General features: G+C 41.1%; 2 protein-coding genes and 1 pseudogene across 2 annotated transcripts; 1 reads left to right on the top strand and 2 right to left on the bottom strand.

The window, feature by feature from the left end:
* Window positions 1–6,383: 6,383 nt before the first annotated feature.
* On the top strand, window positions 6,384–7,820 carry LOC109904900 (olfactory receptor 52D1-like). Its single transcript, XM_031789422.1, has one exon. It carries the CDS (start codon window positions 6,462–6,464, stop codon window positions 7,431–7,433), a length of 972 nt encoding a protein of 323 aa, XP_031645282.1. The 5' UTR covers window positions 6,384–6,461; the 3' UTR covers window positions 7,434–7,820.
* A 4,210-nt stretch (window positions 7,821–12,030) lies between these two features.
* LOC109904899 (olfactory receptor 4D1-like) lies at window positions 12,031–13,031 on the bottom strand (annotated as a pseudogene).
* Window positions 13,032–13,476: 445 nt separating this feature from the next.
* LOC109904898 (putative gustatory receptor clone PTE03) lies at window positions 13,477–14,819 on the bottom strand. Its single transcript, XM_020502009.2, has one exon. It carries the CDS (start codon window positions 14,777–14,779, stop codon window positions 13,847–13,849), a length of 933 nt encoding a protein of 310 aa, XP_020357598.2. The 5' UTR covers window positions 14,780–14,819; the 3' UTR covers window positions 13,477–13,846.
* Between the last annotated feature and the right edge of the window lie 3,554 nt (window positions 14,820–18,373).

Below are 18,373 nucleotides of genomic sequence, written 5' to 3'. Positions count from 1 at the left end.
AGACTAACGTTAAGCATCTCCAATCCAAAATTAAATCTAGAATCGGCTTCCATTTCGCAACAAAGCATCCTTCACTCATGCTGCCAAACATACCCTCGTAAAACTGACTATCCTTCCAATCCTCAATTTTGGCGATGTCATTTACAAAATAGCCTCCAACACTCTACTCAGCAAATTGGATGCAGTCTATCACAGTGCCATCTGTTTTGTCACCAAAGCCGTAATATACTACCAACCACTGCGACCTGTATGTGCACCCATGACTAGCTCGGAAACCAGATTGCATAGTGGAGAAGGTACAGTGGGATTTGAAGTGGTCGGTGATCTGTTTGTTAACTTGGCTTTCGAAGACCTTAGAAAGGCAGGGTAAGATAGATATTGGTCTGTAACAGTTTGGGTCTAGAGTGTCTCACCGTTTGAAGAGGGGGATGACCGCGGCAGCTTTCCAATCTTTGGGGATCTCAGACGATACAAAAGAGAGGTTGAACAGGCTAGTAATAGGGGTTGCAACAATTGCGGAGGATAATTTTAGAAAGAGAGGGTCCAGATTGTCTAGCCCGGCTGATTTGTAGGGGTCCATATTCCTTTTGCCTCATCCCACTCAACCATACCATTTTAAATTCCTCATCAATCCACTGGGTGTTAACTGTTTTTAGAGTCATTTTCAGTCAGTCATGGGTGCATGCTTTTAATAACTGGAATGAGCAATTTCATAAATGTGTCAAATGCAGCTTCTGGTTGCTCTTCATTACACACCACAGACCAACAAATATTATTTACATCAACAACATAGGAACCACTACAAAACGTATTGTATGACCTCTTAAACACTATATTAGGCTCAGTCCATGGATCATTACAGCCAATGGATTTGATTACGGCTTTAAAGCAAATTTCTGCTGCATTAGTTAAGATCAAATCCAATCAAATGTCTTTATATAGCCCTTCTTACATCAGCTGATATCTCAAAGTGCTGTACAGAAACCCAGCCTAAAACCCCAAACAGCAAGCAATGCAGGTGTAGAAGCACGGTGGCTAGGAAAAACTCCCTAGAAAGGCTAAAACCTAGGAAGAAACCTAGAGAGGAACCAGGCTATGTGGGGTGGCCAGTCCTCTTCTGGCTGTGCCAGGTGGAGATTATAACAGAACATGGCCAAGATGTTCAAATGTTCATAAATGACCAGCATGGTCCAATAATAATAATCACAGGCAGAACAATTGAAACTGGAGCAGCAGCACGGCCAGGTGGACTGGGGACAGCAAGGAGTCATCATGCCAGGTAGTCCTGAGGCATGGTCCTTGGGCTCAGGTCTCCCCGAGAGAGAGAAAAAAAGAGAGAATTAGAGAGAGCATACTTAAATTCACACAGGACACCGGATAGGACAGTAGAAGCACTCCAGAAATAACAAACTGACCCTAGCCCCCCGACACATACACTACTGCAGCATAAATACTGGAGTATGAGACAGGAGGGGTCAGGAGACACTGTGGCCCCATCCGATGATACCCTCGGACAGGGCCAAACAGGAAGGATATGTGATCAATACATGTTGATGTTTGTTTTTCCGTGCTGTTTATAACTACCCAGGTAGGTTGACAGTTAAACTGAATCAGGTTGCAGGTAATAGTTAGAGTTTTAAGCTTTTTCTTGATTGGGCAGCTTGATGAAAGCCAGTCAATATTTAAATCTCCCATAAAATATACCTCTCTGTTGATATCACATACATCATCAAGCATTTCACATACTGACTGATAGCACTTGGTTTTCAAAAGCAGCTTCTTACCAGAATGGGCTTTAGGTGAGGCAGATGAACCAGTAGCCATATTACTTCAACAGTATTTAACATGAGATCCTATCTAAACTTTACAGGAATGTGGTTCTGAATATAAACACCTCCACCTGGCATTTCTGGCATTTCTGTAGATGTTATAACCATGAATTGCTACCACTGTATCATCAAAGGTATTATCTAAGTGAGTTTCAGAGATTGTCAGAATATGAATGTCATCTGTTACTAGAAAATGATTGATTTCATGAACCTTGTCCCTTAAGCTACATATGCTAATATGGGCTATATTTAGCACTTTTATGGGATGCTTGATCGTTTTCATTGCTTTTACTGGGAAGCTTAGCAGATGTAGACATGCTCATGTTATTTATGTTAGTGCAGGGTGAACTGCACACAGTGGACTTCCTGCTAAGGCACACCCCCTCAGTGCTAGTATAAATCTGGTTCATGGACACATGATAACTGCATACAAAAGCTGTAGGATCAGCAGAGGCGTTTAGGGCAGTTAGAGGGACATAAATGAGGTTACTTACATTGTGTCTTCCAACGCCCCTGGTATGATGTACATCTGCTAAAGCAGTATGCCAGCTCTGTGTCACAATGGTAGGGTTTAACTGAGCTGGGCTTGGGTCATTGATAAGTCATTGTCTCAAAGCAGCCTTTTAATGCTCTGAAAGGAGCTTGGAACCCAAATGATTTGAGTGGATCCCATCCTCCTTATAAACCAAGCTTTGTTTCCAGAAGGTATCAACATGGTAAATGAATGTTGCTACAATAGTCTCGTAGCTAGTTATGAACGCTTATAGCAAAAAAAGTGACATTGTTTTCAGTAATTCATGAATAATGAATTTTATATAGGCTGTTAATATAAAGGCCTATTAAAGAATGCTACAGTAGCAACAACAAATGTATGAATGCAGTCTGATATGACAGACTATGCAGCGCTCTCCTCGTCTTTGGTGAAATAAGACATACTGTAAGTAAACAGAAGTAAGCTGACAAAAGTGAAGGGGAAAGGCTCCACCCATCAAGAACATCCAATTCATGTTAAATTGTTCTTAAAAAAATATATAATACCAAAATAGTGTATGAATCATGTGAAAGACAGTTCACTTTCACTATAAAACCACTATAAAATCCTTCCATAAAATAGCCTTAAGTAACCATCTCTCTCTTTCTTTTTTACTGTTTCGGTGCTTTATCTGCAGAACATGTGGTTCATCACTTACCAAGTTCCATGGCTTTGTTCTGATGAAGGCCTGAACAACCATGGCCCTGCCAAAGCATGTCTATAGCAAACATGTGTATTTGATATTTCAATATTTTTGTATTTATTATTTCAATATTTCAGTATTTGTAAAAACCAAATAGTCAACCAAATTGTACTTGACAGGATTTTCAAATACCTAGGTTAAATGCATAGGAGTGCCACGTCTGCTCCAGCTCTTCCCTCCCCCTGGTGCTTGAGGGCGCCAGGTTGCCCTGCATCACGCACTCCTGCCATCCATCACACACACCTGCCTTGCCTCGTCACGCGCATCAGCAATATTGGACTCACCTGGACTCACTCACCTGTTTATTACCTCCCCTATATGTGTCAGTTCTCTGCTCTGATCACCTGGACTCACTCATCACCTGTTTATTACCTCCCCTATATGTGTCAGTTCCCTGCTCTGATCACCTGGACTCACTCATCACCTGTTTATTACCTTCCCTATATGTGTCAGTTCCCTGCTCTGATCACCTGGACTCACTCACCTGTTTATTACCTCCCCTATATGTGTCAGTTCCCTGCTCTGATCACCTGGACTCACTCATCACCTGTTTATTACCTCCCCTATATGTGTCAGTTCCCTGCTCTGATCACCTGGACTCACTCATCACCTGTTTATTACCTCCCCTATATGTGTCAGTTCCCTGCTCTGATCACCTGGACTCACTCATCACCTGTTTATTACCTCCCCTATATGTGTCAGTTCCCTGCTCTGATCACCTGGACTCACTCATCACCTGTTTATTACCTCCCCTATATGTGTCAGTTCTCTGCTCTGATCACCTGGACTCACTCATCACCTGTTTATTACCTCCCCTATATGTGTCAGTTCCCTGCTCTGATCACCTGGACTCACTCATCACCTGTTTATTACCTCCCCTATATGTGTCAGTTCCCTGCTCTGATCACCTGGACTCACTCACCTGTTTATTACCTCCCCTATATGTGTCAGTTCCCTGCTCTGATCACCTGGACTCACTCACCTGTTTATTACCTCCCCTATATGTGTCAGTTCCCTGCTCTGATCACCTGGACTCACTCATCACCTGTTTATTACCTCCCCTATATGTGTCAGTTCCCTGCTCTGATCACCTGGACTCACTCATCACCTGTTTATTACCTCTCCTATATGTGTCAGTTCCCTGCTCTGATCACCTGGACTCACTCACCTGTTTATTACCTCCCCTATATGTGTCAGTTCCCTGCTCTGATCACCTGGACTCACTCATCACCTGTTTATTACCTCCCCTATATGTGTCAGTTCCCTGCTCTGATCACCTGGACTCACTCATCACCTGTTTATTACCTCCCCTATATGTGTCAGTTCCCTGCTCTGATCACCTGGACTCACTCATCACCTGTTTATTACCTCCCCTATATGTGTCAGTTCCCTGCTCTGATCACCTGGACTCACTCATCACCTGTTTATTACCTCCCCTATATGTGTCAGTTCTCTGCTCTGATAACCTGGACTCACTCATCACCTGTTTATTACCTCCCCTATATGTGTCAGTTCCCTGCTCTGATCACCTGGACTCACTCATCACCTGTTTATTACCTCCCCTATATGTGTCAGTTCTCTGCTCTGATCACCTGGACTCACTCATCACCTGTTTATTACCTCCCCTATATGTGTCAGTTCCCTGCTCTGATCACCTGGACTCACTCATCACCTGTTTATTACCTCCCCTATATGTGTCAGTTCCCTGCTCTGATCACCTGGACTCACTCACCTGTTTATTACCTCCTCTATATGTGTCAGTTCCCTGCTCTGATCACCTGGACTCACTCACCTGTTTATTACCTCCCCTATATGTGTCAGTTCCCTGCTCTGATCACCTGGACTCACTCATCACCTGTTTATTACCTCCCCTATATGTGTCAGTTCCCTGCTCTGATCACCTGGACTCACTCATCACCTGTTTATTACCTCCCCTATATGTGTCAGTTCTCTGCTCTGATCACCTGGACTCACTCACCTGTTTATTACCTCCCCTATATGTGTCAGTTCCCTGCTCTGATCACCTGGACTCACTCATCACCTGTTTATTACCTCCTCTATATGTGTCAGTTCCCTGCTCTGATCACCTGGACTCACTCACCTGTTTATTACCTCCTCTATATGTGTCAGTTCCCTGCTCTGATCACCTGGACTCACTCACCTGTTTATTACCTCCTCTATATGTGTCAGTTCCCTGCTCTGATCACCTGGACTCACTCACCTGTTTATTACCTCCCCTATATGTGTCAGTTCCCTGCTCTGATCACCTGGACTCACTCATCACCTGTTTATTACCTCCCCTATATGTGTCAGTTCCCTGCTCTGTTCCCCACTGCTGCATTCCTAGTTTTTTGTCTGTATTATCAGTTTGCTGATGCTGTTCCCATCTCGTTTCCTGTCCGTTCTTTATTAAATGTTTTACTGCAGTGAGTGCATAAACAGGCTAATAGCAAATAAAGTGAAAATGTTTTTTTTAAAGGTTTTAATGAAGATTAGAAGAGCCATTGTTCCTAGAGTATAGTATATTTTCTGATTGTGGGAAGTTTATTGCACTAGAGAACAAAGGCTCCCAATGGAATATGCTTATTTTTAAGAATAGTTAATAATTTCTTAAATCTGAATATGTAATCTCATGTGCCAGGTTTATACGTTTTGTAAATGTACGAAAAGTCTTAGTTCAGCTGTAGTTGGCATCCTGATATGACATTTGCATTCTGAAAGAGATGATCTAATCATTTACATAATGTCTCAAATGGGGTGGCAGGGTAGCCTAGTGGTTAGGGCGTTGGACTAGTAACCAAAAGGTTGCAAGTTCAAATCCCTGAGCTGACAAGGTACAAATCTGTCGTTCTTCCCCTGAACAGGCAGTTAACCCACTGTTCCTAGGCCGTCATTGAAAATAAGAATATGTTCTTACCTGACTTTCCTAATTAAATAAAGGTTAAAAAAAAGAGAACTCATTACATGGAAGGCCGAGTATCTGTGTGTTTTTGCTCATCCCTTTTACTTGAATGATGAATTAAGGTCACTAATTAGTAAGGAACTCCCCTGACCTGGTTGTCTAGGTCTTAATTTAAAGGAAAATCCAAAAACCCACTGACACTCAGCCCTCCATGGAATAAGTTTGACACCCTTGAATTATATTGTCCAATCACCACCTCCAAAATCCATTAATACATTATTAATGACAGACCAATAATATTTTGAGGTAAGGTTGTAGAACCACAAAGCACAGGATCAGCTTTCTTATAAATATACATGTAACCACATGCTTCCATGTTATGCACTCTACATCTCCAAGGCTATCAGTCAATAACAATTGCTGTTCATTTAAGTTAATGTTTTGGGACATTTTTAGAATTCTTCAAGCTGCCGTGAGGTTCAACGCTACAGGAGGATGGGGAACCGAACCATAGATGTACTCAACGCTGTTTTCATAATGGGCAAAATAGACTTGTCTTCTGAAGGGAAATATTTGACTGTCCTAATTGGCTCTCTCGTCTACTTATTTACACTGTTCGGTAACCTGTCTTTGCTTGCGGTTATAGTTTTCAACAGAAATCTACACGGGCCAATGTATCTGTTCCTTCTCAACTTATCCATCAATGACTTGATCGGTATCAGCGCCATGATTCCAAGGGTCATGTCAGATGTATTGTCTGAAGATAGGCACATCACTTACCCAGCATGCTTGATTCAGGCTTTCTGTATTCATATGTATGGCGGAGCTACACTTCTCATATTGTCTATCATGTCGTTTGATCGCTACATAGCTATCTGTCATCCACTAAGGTACCACTCCATCATGACTAGGAACACTGTTGTAAGTCTCATTGCCTCTGCTTGGCTGATTGACTTTCTACTGGTTGGGATCCTGTTCGGGCTCACGTTGCGTTTCCCTGTTTGTAAAACAGTTATCGTGAACATCTATTGTGACAACATGTCTCTGTTAAGACTGACCTGTGCAACAGAAACCACAGTGAACAACATCTATGGCTTATTTATCACAGGTCTACTCCATGGGGCAGGGGCTTTTTCTGTGGTCTTCTCCTACTCACTCATTCTATTCACATGCTTTAGAGGTAGTGACTCTGATGCCAAGCTAAAGGCCTTGCATACATGTGCCACACACCTGCTTGTCTTTCTAATCTATGAGTTCTCAGGTATCATTGTTGTCCTTGTGTATCGAATACCAAACACTCCTCTCCTACTTCAGACATTTGCAGGAATGATATTTGTCATATTTCCTCCAGGTCTGAACCCAGTAATATATGGTATCAAAACTAAAAAGATTAGAGTGAAATTACTTCAGCTTTTCTCCATGGCCAAAGGTTCAGTTAGAGTAGTAAAAGTCAATAGTGTAACTTAATAATGTAACGTTAATTATTTGTTGTCCTGTTTGTTATACGTTTACATTAGTATTGTCAAGGAAAATAATTCTCAAGAGGAATGTATGATAAAAAGCATAGGAAAGTCACTATGTTAGAAAGCATAGGGACCAGAAGAGGAGCTATAGGTGGATGGGCTCATTGTAATGGCACAGTGAGGAGGAGACTGAGGTCATTGATTATTCCTTCCTCGTCGTGCAGATCCTGTGGTCTAGCAGTCACTCTCATGGCCAGTCATATACTGCTCTGCATTGCAGACCAGGGATCAATCCCTGCATCCACCCTGTCTACTGTTGTCCCACTTGCCTGTCTCCTCCTCTGTTTCTATCTGTAAAGGGTTTATATATATTATTCATTGATTAGTCAATTTATGTGATTGTGTTTCAAGTCACCAGAATTACAATTTCCTCCATAAACAGTATTTTCATTTTTACTTTGGTTTTGTGTTCGAAAACTGTCGGCTGGAATATCACTTCTCTCATAAAATATCAAATAAATTATGTGAATCATTTTTTCAATTTGTAAACTACACTTTCCACCACTCTTTTCCTGACACATTCTCAGTTTGCATTTGTAGTTGCATCATTTGTAGTATTGTTTTATGTAATTGATTCAACCTGTATGGCACTGAAATGAATCTGTCCTCTGATGAAGGGTGCTATCAATGCAACATGATTTTTCAGTCATCAGATCAAATCCTCAGAAGCCATGTGGGCTAAACCCACCCATATTTTCTGAGAGGATGCTGATCAAGTCCTCGACTGGAGAATTTCCAGACTCAATCAGCGATATTCAATGTTATATTTGGTGCAGAACAAAGTCACTAGAGGGTGCTATGAACTAATTTGGACAACGAAGTGTGTTCATTTTTTATCAGTTCATCAACATTGTTCTAATCAGCATCCCAGACCTAAGTAGAAATGGGTATGTCTCATTCAATACATTTGAAATCTGTCTTGTTTTGTGGTATCCACAAACGAAACATGGGTTTGGAAGATGGAGAGAAGAGGAACAATTAGGCCTACATCTAGGTCATCATACAACAAGCACACTGATATCATATCTTTAATGTGGAGAGACAGCCAAATACACCAGACATAATGCATAAGCCTACATTTAATTTTAAATTGTACCTTTATTTTACTAGGCAAGTCAGTTAAGAAGAAATTCTTATTTTCAATGACGGCCTAGGAACAGTGGGTTAAATGCCTGTTCAGGGGCAGAACGACAGATTTGTACCTTGTCAACTTGGGGATTTGAACTTGCAACCTTCCGGTTACTAGTCCAACGCTCTAACCACTAGGCCAACGCTCCCTGCCGCCCCGTGACGAGGGAAGGCAGGTGTGTGTGATGGATGGCAGGAGATGTATAACAATTACTTTTCCATTTTAGTCATTCAGCAGAGCGACTTACATGAGCAATAAGGGTTAAGTGCCTTGCTCAAGGGCACAGACAGCGATTTGAACCAGTGAACTTCCGGTTACTGGTCCACTTAACAGCTACTTACCACCCCTAGTTTTTATGTTAGTATTTGAGAATCCAGGGAAAGACTACTGGAGTGTAAACTGGATAAAATAACATTATTTAACCAAATCAGACCAACATTGAAGATGGATATTGGAAATAATTTGATCAATTTTAGACACATTTTCACCGATCAATAAAAGTAACGTCAAGATGAGTCCATGTCTCACGCCATCTGTGGTGTTGATCGATCTTTAGTCTGTAATCCCAATGAATTAGGAAAGATAGGCACCAAATAATATGAAATGAGGTGGTGCCTATGCATTTTAAAATGTGGAGTCATTCTTCAACGCAGACTGTTTTAACCATGATCAAACATGTCACAGGATGGCATTCTTCAACGCAGACTGTTTTAACCATGATCAAACATGTCACAGGATGGCATTCTTCATAGGAGTCATCAAATTGCTTTAAATGTCTCTCATAGTTTGATGTCTAAGGGAAGGTCTCAATTGCATATTTCTTTCTTCCTCTCCGCTCTCCTCATCTCCTTCTCAAAACCCATTGGAGGAGAAGGTCAGAGGGGCGGGACCTCTGGCTTTCTTATCCAATGGGTTTTGAGAAGGAGATGAGGAGAGAGAACAAGAGGAGAATGCAATTGAAATCTTCCAATTGACAGCGTGATTTACATTTTCGTGTGAAACCTTGCCAATCCATAAAAATTACAGGCCTGAAACCTCCTTACTAGTTTATTCAAAATATGATCTACTTACATTGACTGTTGTTGGTTGCCACATACATTGACTGTTGTTGGTTGCCACTTACATTGACTGTTGTTGGTTGCCACTTACATTGACTGTTGTTGGTTGCCACATACATTGACTGTTGTTGGTTGCCACATACATTGACTGTTGTTGGTTGCCACTTACATTGACTGTTGTTGGTTGCCACTTACATTGACTGTTGTTGGTTGCCACATACATTGACTGTTGTTGGTTGCCACATACATTGACTGTTGTTGGTTGCCACATACATTGACTGTTGTTGGTTGCCACTTACATTGACTGTTGTTGGTTGCCACTTACATTGACTGTTGTTGGTTGCCACTTACATTGACTGTTGTTGGTTGCCACTTACATTGACTGTTGTTGGTTGCCACTTACATTGACTGTTGTTGGTTGCCACATACATTGACTGTTGTTGGTTGCCACTTACATTGACTGTTGTTGGTTGCCACTTACATTGACTGTTGTTGGTTGCCACTTACATTGACTGTTGTTGGTTGCCACTTACATTGACTGTTGTTGGTTGCCACTTACATTGACTGTTGTTGGTTGCCACTTACATTGACTGTTGTTGGTTGCCACTTACATTGACTGTTGTTGGTTGCCACTTACATTGACTGTTGTTGGTTGCCACTTACATTGACTGTTGTTGGTTGCCACTTACATTGACTGTTGTTGGTTGCCACTTACATTGACTGTTGTTGGTTGCCACTTACATTGACTGTTGTTGGTTGCCACTTACATTGACTGTTGTTGGTTGCTACTTACATTGACTGTTGTTGGTTGCCACTTACATTGACTGTTGTTGGTTGCCACTTACATTGACTGTTGGTTGCCACTTACATTGACTGTTGTTGGTTGCCACATACAATTTTTTACGTGTATTTGTAGGGTTATTTAGTTTGTTCCAACTATATCAGTCTCTGATTAACATTCGCTTCACAGGGCCGAAAATGAATGGCACCCAACAAGGGTTGTTATATCATTTCCCATGTCCGTTAACCCGGGGTGCTCTGAATGCCTTATTGGCTTTGGATTTACAGCTATGAAGATAAACATAACAACAATTGGAACATCAAGCTTTCAGACTGTAAAATACAACAACATAGCCTAAATACAAGCACACTAAAAAGATTGTGACAAATGTCAACAATTAATATAGATTTAGATTAATTATGAATGAGTTATTTTCAAATCTATGTCTACCACTGAAAACATAGACAAGGATGGAAAGATCTTTGTCTGCAAGAAATTCATTACTTTTACTTTGATTTGTTTTAAGACAATATATGATTGGATTTAAAGTTGGGAGGAATATTAAAACCTCTTAAGGATTAGCCAATTTTTTTCAATTTTGGCCTAAAATGACATACCCAAATCTAACTGCCTGTTTCTCAGGACTGGAGCAAGGATATTTGATTTGATTTGATGTGGATCTCTTTTAGTCCCCATTATGACTAATCTTCCAAGAGTCCTTAAACATTAAAATACAATTTATAATACGAACACATTTTCACATATAACACACAAACATACATAATATACTAACATAATGACCCAATAAATACTCAATCTAAAAAATATTGATTATTCATCTACTATAGTCCCCACAACATTTCTATATATTAAATTTAAATATTTTTAAAATAGTGTTTAAATGTATATCTCAAAAGGTTTCTGGTTTGCTCAGTTAATTTATTTAATTTTTGTATTGCTCTAAATCGAAATGTTATTTTGCCTATTTCTCTTTTCTGTCTTGATAACACATAGATCTATTCCTTGTATTTAAGGAACGCATATGCATATTCTAAATACCATTTCAAAGGAAACACTTTGAAGTTTATGGAAATGTGAAAGGAATGAAGTAGAATATAACACAATAGATCTGGTAAAAGATAATACAAAAGAAAAAAACAACCGTTCTTTTTTTTTTTGTACCATCGTCTTTGAAATGCATTAGAAAGGCCATAATGTATTATTCCAGCCCAGGTGCAAATCAGTTTTTGGCCACTAGATGGCATCGGTGTATGTGCAAAGTTTTAGACTGATCCATTGCATTTCTGCCCAAATATGCCTAATTTGTTTATTAATAACTTTTCATGTTCAAAATTGTGCACTCTCCTCAAACAATAGCATGTTATTATTTCACTGTAATAGCTACTGTAAATTGGACAGTTCAGTTAGATTAACAATAATTGAAGCTTTCTGCCAATATCAGATATGTCTATGTCCTGGGAAATGTTCTTGTTACTTACAACCTCATGCTAATCGTATTAGCCTACCTTAGCTCAACCGTCCCATGGAAGGGACACCGATCCCAAAGACATGTTTATGTGGAAACCCCTATGAGTCTCTGTAATTGCGGGGGAAATTGGCTCAGTCGGTATGAAATAATGGTGAGAAGCCCTAAACACGTGAAGAGGAGAAAACTATTAAATGTGTAGCACAAGTCTGCAGAACTTTGCTTTTAGTGTCAGCTGATCCTTTGTTCCTGAAACATGTGACAAGTACATGAAAGTAAGTGTAGAGAATGGTCCAAACAACTATGACCTGCATGAGGGCAGGAATAAAGAGACCATAGATGTTATTGATGGCTGTGTTAGAACAGACCAGTCTCAACAGGGAGGTGTTGTCACAGCAGGATTGTGTCATCAGAGATCTACAGCATGGTAACCCAAGCAGCAGGTAAAAGAGCCCCCTCATCAAAATCAAGTCACACACCCATATAAGTGTGATGATTTTCATGAAATGAGCATTGGTCATAATTGTGTTGTACCTCAAAGGGCAATATATGCCAATATATCTGTCACGTGCCATAGCATTCAGGATGAACACTGCTCCCGTCCCATAGATATGAATAAAGAAAACTTGTGAAACAAGCAGAGTATTGAAAGGTCCCTGTGTCAAGTAAAAGCTCTTTGATGACCTGCGTAAAGAGTGCCGTGGAGCCTGTAAGGTCATTGATGGGAAGGTTTAGCAGCAGAAGATACATGGGCTGGAGGAGCCTCCTGTTGAGGACGATGGTAAAAATCAGGTCCAGGTTACAGGCATTCAGCTCAGTGCAGCAAAGGCACTTTCAGGGGGAGATCGAAGCCTTGCAGTGTCAAAACAGATGATGGATTTGATAAAAAGTTATCCATTGGTCCAGTTCAGATATCTTTATTTCAAAAAAAGGGGATCCATAAATGATTTATGCTTGAAAAAACCTACTGTACACCTTTCAAAAACGGAAATGATTGACTTGTTATACTGTGGTGCCATTATCTAGGTAAATCTTAGTCTTTCTATCACAAATAGGCATACCTTCTCACAGGAACAAAGTACAGGCATAATAATTATACAATACAACTTAATTATACATGTAGAGCAGACAACGGATATGTGTCTTCTGCTTTTGTTACAATGAAATCTACTGTATTTACAATGACGGGGTAGGCGGTCACTTTAAATAAGAATTTGTTCTGAACTGACTTGCCCAGTTAAATAAAGGTTCAATAAAACAAAAATATATATATAAAAAATGTATTCTATATGAACGTCAAGTCAGTCAGGCCCTAGCCACACACACACACACCACACACACCACACACACACACACACACACACACACACACACACACACACACACACACACACACACACACACACACACACACACCACACACACACACACACACACACACACACACCACACACACACACACACACCACACACACACACACACCACACACCACACACCACACACACACACACCACACACACACCACACACACACACACACACACACACACACCACACACACAATTTTGTGCTGTCTTTGTTATTGTTATTAAAATGCTGAAGAATGACAAAACAAAACATGTTACACACAACTTACTCAACATGCTGTAGCCAACCCATAACCAATCTTAACATGTTACACACAACTTACTCAACATGCTGTAGCCAACCCATAACCAATCTTAACCCATTACACTTTTGAACCAAAAAATGTTGTCATTGTCTTGCGCAAAAAGAGGGAACACAATTCTAATTGTCATTGACTGATTTACAAAGGAAGATTTCTTTATTTTATTGGGAAGGCCTTAAAAACTGTCTAAATCCCATGCCATGTATTATACAGACTCATGCACAGTATTTATTCTCATTTAACTGAAGATACCTTCCGTTTGTAGAAACCCAGAACATTTTGCCGAATTTCTTTAGTTTTTAGACCATATATGAGGGGATTGAGAATGGGAGGGAACACCATAACTGACACCCCAAAAGCCCTCCTCAAGGAAGGGGCTGCTTGCTCAAATCGATGAGCTAACAGGCTAAAGCAGGCGTTGAACTCTAAGAATAAGAACACTACAAGATGTGTACCACATGTCTGAATGGCCTTGCTCCGGGCATCAGATGACTTATTCAAGACACAGCTGAGCAGGATCTGGATATATGTAAATATAACCACTATCAACGATACACCCTGAAAGACAGCTGTTATCAACAACCCATAGTAGTTGTTTATACGAGTGTCATCACAAATGAGCCTCACCAATGACGGATTGTTACAATAAATGTCCACTATTGTTGTTCTGCAGATCTTGAAGCGAGTGACCAGAGCCAACAGAACCACAATCAGGGTAATGACCAAAAGCCACATGAAAATGATGATTTTCATCAAGTTATTGGAACTCATGATGGAGTTATACCTCAGTGGACAGCAGATTGCGATATACCTGTCATAAGCCATGCCAGTCAGGATAGTTAAGGAGCCAGCTCCGTACAGGTGGATGAGCAGAGCTTGGAGGTAGCATGCAGGGTAGGAGATGGACCTGTTCTGAGCCAGGATGCTCACCAACAGCGGAGGGAAGAAGGCTGTAGCACCAATCAAGTCATTGATAGGCATGTTGAAGAGTAGGATAAACATGGGTTTATGCAGCTTTCTGTCCAGGGCTATGGTGGATAAAACCGTCACGTTACAAAACACAATGAAACAGTACGTAAGGGTTCCAAAAAGGAATGCTGGGTAAACACCTGATGGAGCTATGGCCAGTGATTCCATGCTCAACATGTATGTAGAGTTTGTATCCATAACTACTGTAGGATGATTTTGTAATTGCCTTCTGGAAAGCAGCCCACCTGAAATAATACAGAAATAGTCATATAGTCTTCAGCACAAATGTTTGTCCAATGAATATACTGAATTAAAAGAGCACAATGTTGCCTACTGCAAGGCACATGATGTTGTTGGAACTGCAACAAATATGACAGAAAGAACACCTCTACAACTAAAATGAACAAAACAAAAGTCTAAATAATACATATGTACATATAGATATAGATATTTTGCAACTGTTAAACATAACACACATTTTTCTTTGCCTAATGGAAACACATGAATTACATCTACCATATTTATGTGATAATGCCCAAGATCTCTGGAATATCCTTTTAACCATTCAACCTTCAGGATTAGACCCACCCGTTGTATAATAATTAAAGCATGCCTACTTCTCTCTTCCTGGATGTCAGCCGACGACCAGAGCTGGAGGCTACCTTCAGTTGTGACCCTGTGTGACGGCTCCCTGACAGGACCTTTTTATTGCCTCATTATCAGTAAAGGACAGCCCTTTAGTGTCCTAGAGGTCTGTCACCTAGCTGATTTAACCTGGGAACCTCCTGACATATGTGTTGCTGTGTAGTCTACTTAATGATTACGAATGTTAAAACAACTTTTGCAATATTATCAACTCCTTAGATTAACATGTAATTCAATGGTGACTGAGATGATGTAGCAAAACTGTTCAGAGTTTTCCCATTAAATTTTGCTAACACTGAATTGTGATCAGGTAAACGAAGCCAGGTTTTCGGTTGCTGACTCTCTTCCATCATCCATATTTTGCCAGTTATCTGTTTAATGTGTAACTTGGGTGAACTATCAGTTTATAACAGCCCCACATGTATGAAACAAGTGAACTATCGCTTTAGAGCAGCCCAATGTATATTATGAGGCCACCAAACTGTTCCTTTACAACAGCCCAATGTGTATGACGTCAAGTGTATTTTTGTATGTATTCTTGTAAATAACAGCTTGTGCACGATATCTCAGGAAGTCTCCAGGTTTTGCTCGCCTGAGGTAGAGTATCTCATGATAAGCTGTAGACCACACTATCTACCTAGAGAGTTTTCATCTGTATTTTTCATAGCTGTCTATATACCACAACAGACTGATGCTGGCACTAAGACTGCACTCAATGAGCTGTATTCCGCCGTAAACAAACAGGAAAACGCTCATCCAGAAGCGGCTCCTCGTAGCCGGGGACTTTAATGCAGGGAAACTTAAATCCATCTTACCAAATTTCTATCAGCATGTTAAATGTGCAACCAGAGGGGAAAAATCTCTGCACCACCTTTATTCCACACACAGAGACACATACAAAGCTTTCCCTCACCCTCCATTTGGCAAATCTGACCATAATTCTATCCTCTTAATCTATCCTCTTGCTTACAAGCAAAAATTAAAGCAGGAAGCACCAGTGACTCGATCAATAAAAAACAGGTCAGATGAAGCAGATGCTAAGCTACAGGACTGTTTTGCTAGCACAGACTGAAATATGTTCTGGGATTCCTCCGATGGCATTGAGGTGTACACCACATCAGTCATTGGCTTCATCAAGTAACACTGAAACATGCATGAGAGCACCAGCTCTTCAGGAAGACTGTGTTCATGCTCTCCGCAGCCGATGTGAGACCTTTAAACAGGTCAACATTCACAAGGCCGCAGGGCCAGACAGATTACAAGGACGTGTACTGTGAGCTTGCGCAGACCAACTGGCCAGTGTCTTCACTAAAATGTTCAACCTCTCCCTGTCCGAGTCTGTATTACCAACATGTTTAAGCACACAATCATAGTCCCTGTGGCCAAGAACACTAATGTAACCGGCCTATATGTCTACTGCCCCATAGCACTTACGTCTGTAGCCATGAAGTGCTTTGAAAGGCACCATTATCCAGAAACCCTAGACTCACTCCAATTTGCATACCGCCCTAACAGATCCACTGATGATGCAATCTCAATTGCACTCCACACTGCCCTATCCCACCTGGACAAAAGGAACACCTATGTGAGAATGCTATTCATTGGTTACAGCTCAGCGTTCAACATCATAGTGCCCTCAATCCTCATCAATAAGCCATGGACCCTGGGACTAAATACCTCCCTCTGCAACTGGATCCTGGACTTCCTGACGGGCCGCCCCAGGTGGTATGAGTAGGTATCAACACATCCGCCACGCTGATCCTCAACACAGGGGCCTCTCAGGGGTGTGTGCTCAGTCCCCTCCAGTACTCCCTGTTCACTCATGACTGCACAGCCAGGCACGACTCCAACACCATCATTAAGTTTGCCGATGACACAACAGTGGTAGGCCTGATCACCGACAACAACGAGACAGCTTATAGGGAGGTGGTCATGGACGTGGCTGTGTGGTGGCAGAACAACAACCTCTCCCTCAACGTGATCAAGACAAACAAGATGATTGTGGACTACATATGTTAATCTTGGCTATATTTAGCACTTTTCTGGGATGCTTGATTGTTTTCATTGCTTTACTGGGAAGCTTAGCAGCATGTTATTTATGTTAGTGCAGGGTGAACTGCACACAGTGGACTTCCTGCTAAGGCACACCCCCTCAGTGCTAACAGTATATATCTGGTTCATGGACAGATGATAACTGCATACAAAAGCTGTAGGATCAGCAGAGGCGTTTAGGGCAGTTAGAGGGACATAAATGAGGTTACTTACATTGTGTCTTCCAACGCCCCTGGTGTGATGTACATTTGCTGAAGCATCATGAAAACTAAGCGACAAATTGGTAGAGATGAGCTGAGCTGGGCTTGGGTCCTTGATGAGGCATTGTCTCAATGCAGCCTTTTAATGCTCTGAAAGGAGCTTGGAACCCAAATGATTTGAGTGGATCCCATCCTCCTTGTAAATTAATGTTGCCCGTCTCGTAGCCAGTTACGAACGCTTATAGCAAAAAGTGACATTGTTTTCAGTAATTCATGAATAATGAATTTTATATAGGCTGTTAATATAAAGGCCTATTAAAGAATGCTACAGTAGCAACAACAAATGTATGAATGCAGTCTGATATGACAGAATATACAGCGCTCTCCTCGTCTTTGGTGAAATAAGACATACTGTAAGTAAACAGAAGTAAGCTGACAAAAGTGAAGGGGAAAGGCTCCACCCATCAAGAACCTACAATTGAAGTTAAATTGTTCTTAATTGTTATTTTTTTGATTACCAAAACAGTGCATGAATCATGATTCTTATATGACTGGCTGTAAGAGTTACTTCTAGACCACAGGCTCAGCATGTTAGTCAGGGATAATCAACGAAGGGCTATAACGAATGACGTGGAAGCTTAGCTCCACTCCAATAGCATGTCGTGGAACACACCTTCCACATCGTTCATTATTTTTCATAGAACACATAGCCCCTCGTTGATCATCTCTTACTTGACGTGTAGAGCCCGTGGTCGAGCAGTATCTCTTACTTGACGTGCAGAGCCCATGGTCTAGCAGTATCTCTACTGGCCAGTCATGTACTGCTCTGCATCGGAGACCAGGGATCAATCCCTGTGTTCTCTCACTTGCCTGTCTCCTCCTCTGTTGTTTCCAT

The sequence above is a fragment of the Oncorhynchus kisutch genome, linkage group LG15 (assembly GCF_002021735.2).
Source record: "Oncorhynchus kisutch isolate 150728-3 linkage group LG15, Okis_V2, whole genome shotgun sequence".
In the NCBI taxonomy this organism is placed as follows: Eukaryota; Metazoa; Chordata; class Actinopteri; order Salmoniformes; family Salmonidae; genus Oncorhynchus; species Oncorhynchus kisutch.
The sequence above is the reverse complement of the archived record's forward strand: the minus strand, read 5'-3'. Positions and strand labels throughout refer to the sequence as shown.

Bases quoted from the DNA above. Each gene is read 5' to 3' on its own strand.
- LOC109904900 (XM_031789422.1), top strand. From the start codon at position 6,462: ATGGGGAACCGAACCATAGATGTACTCAACGCTGTTTTCATAATGGGC.
- LOC109904898 (XM_020502009.2), bottom strand. From the start codon at position 14,779: ATGGATACAAACTCTACATACATGTTGAGCATGGAATCACTGGCCATA.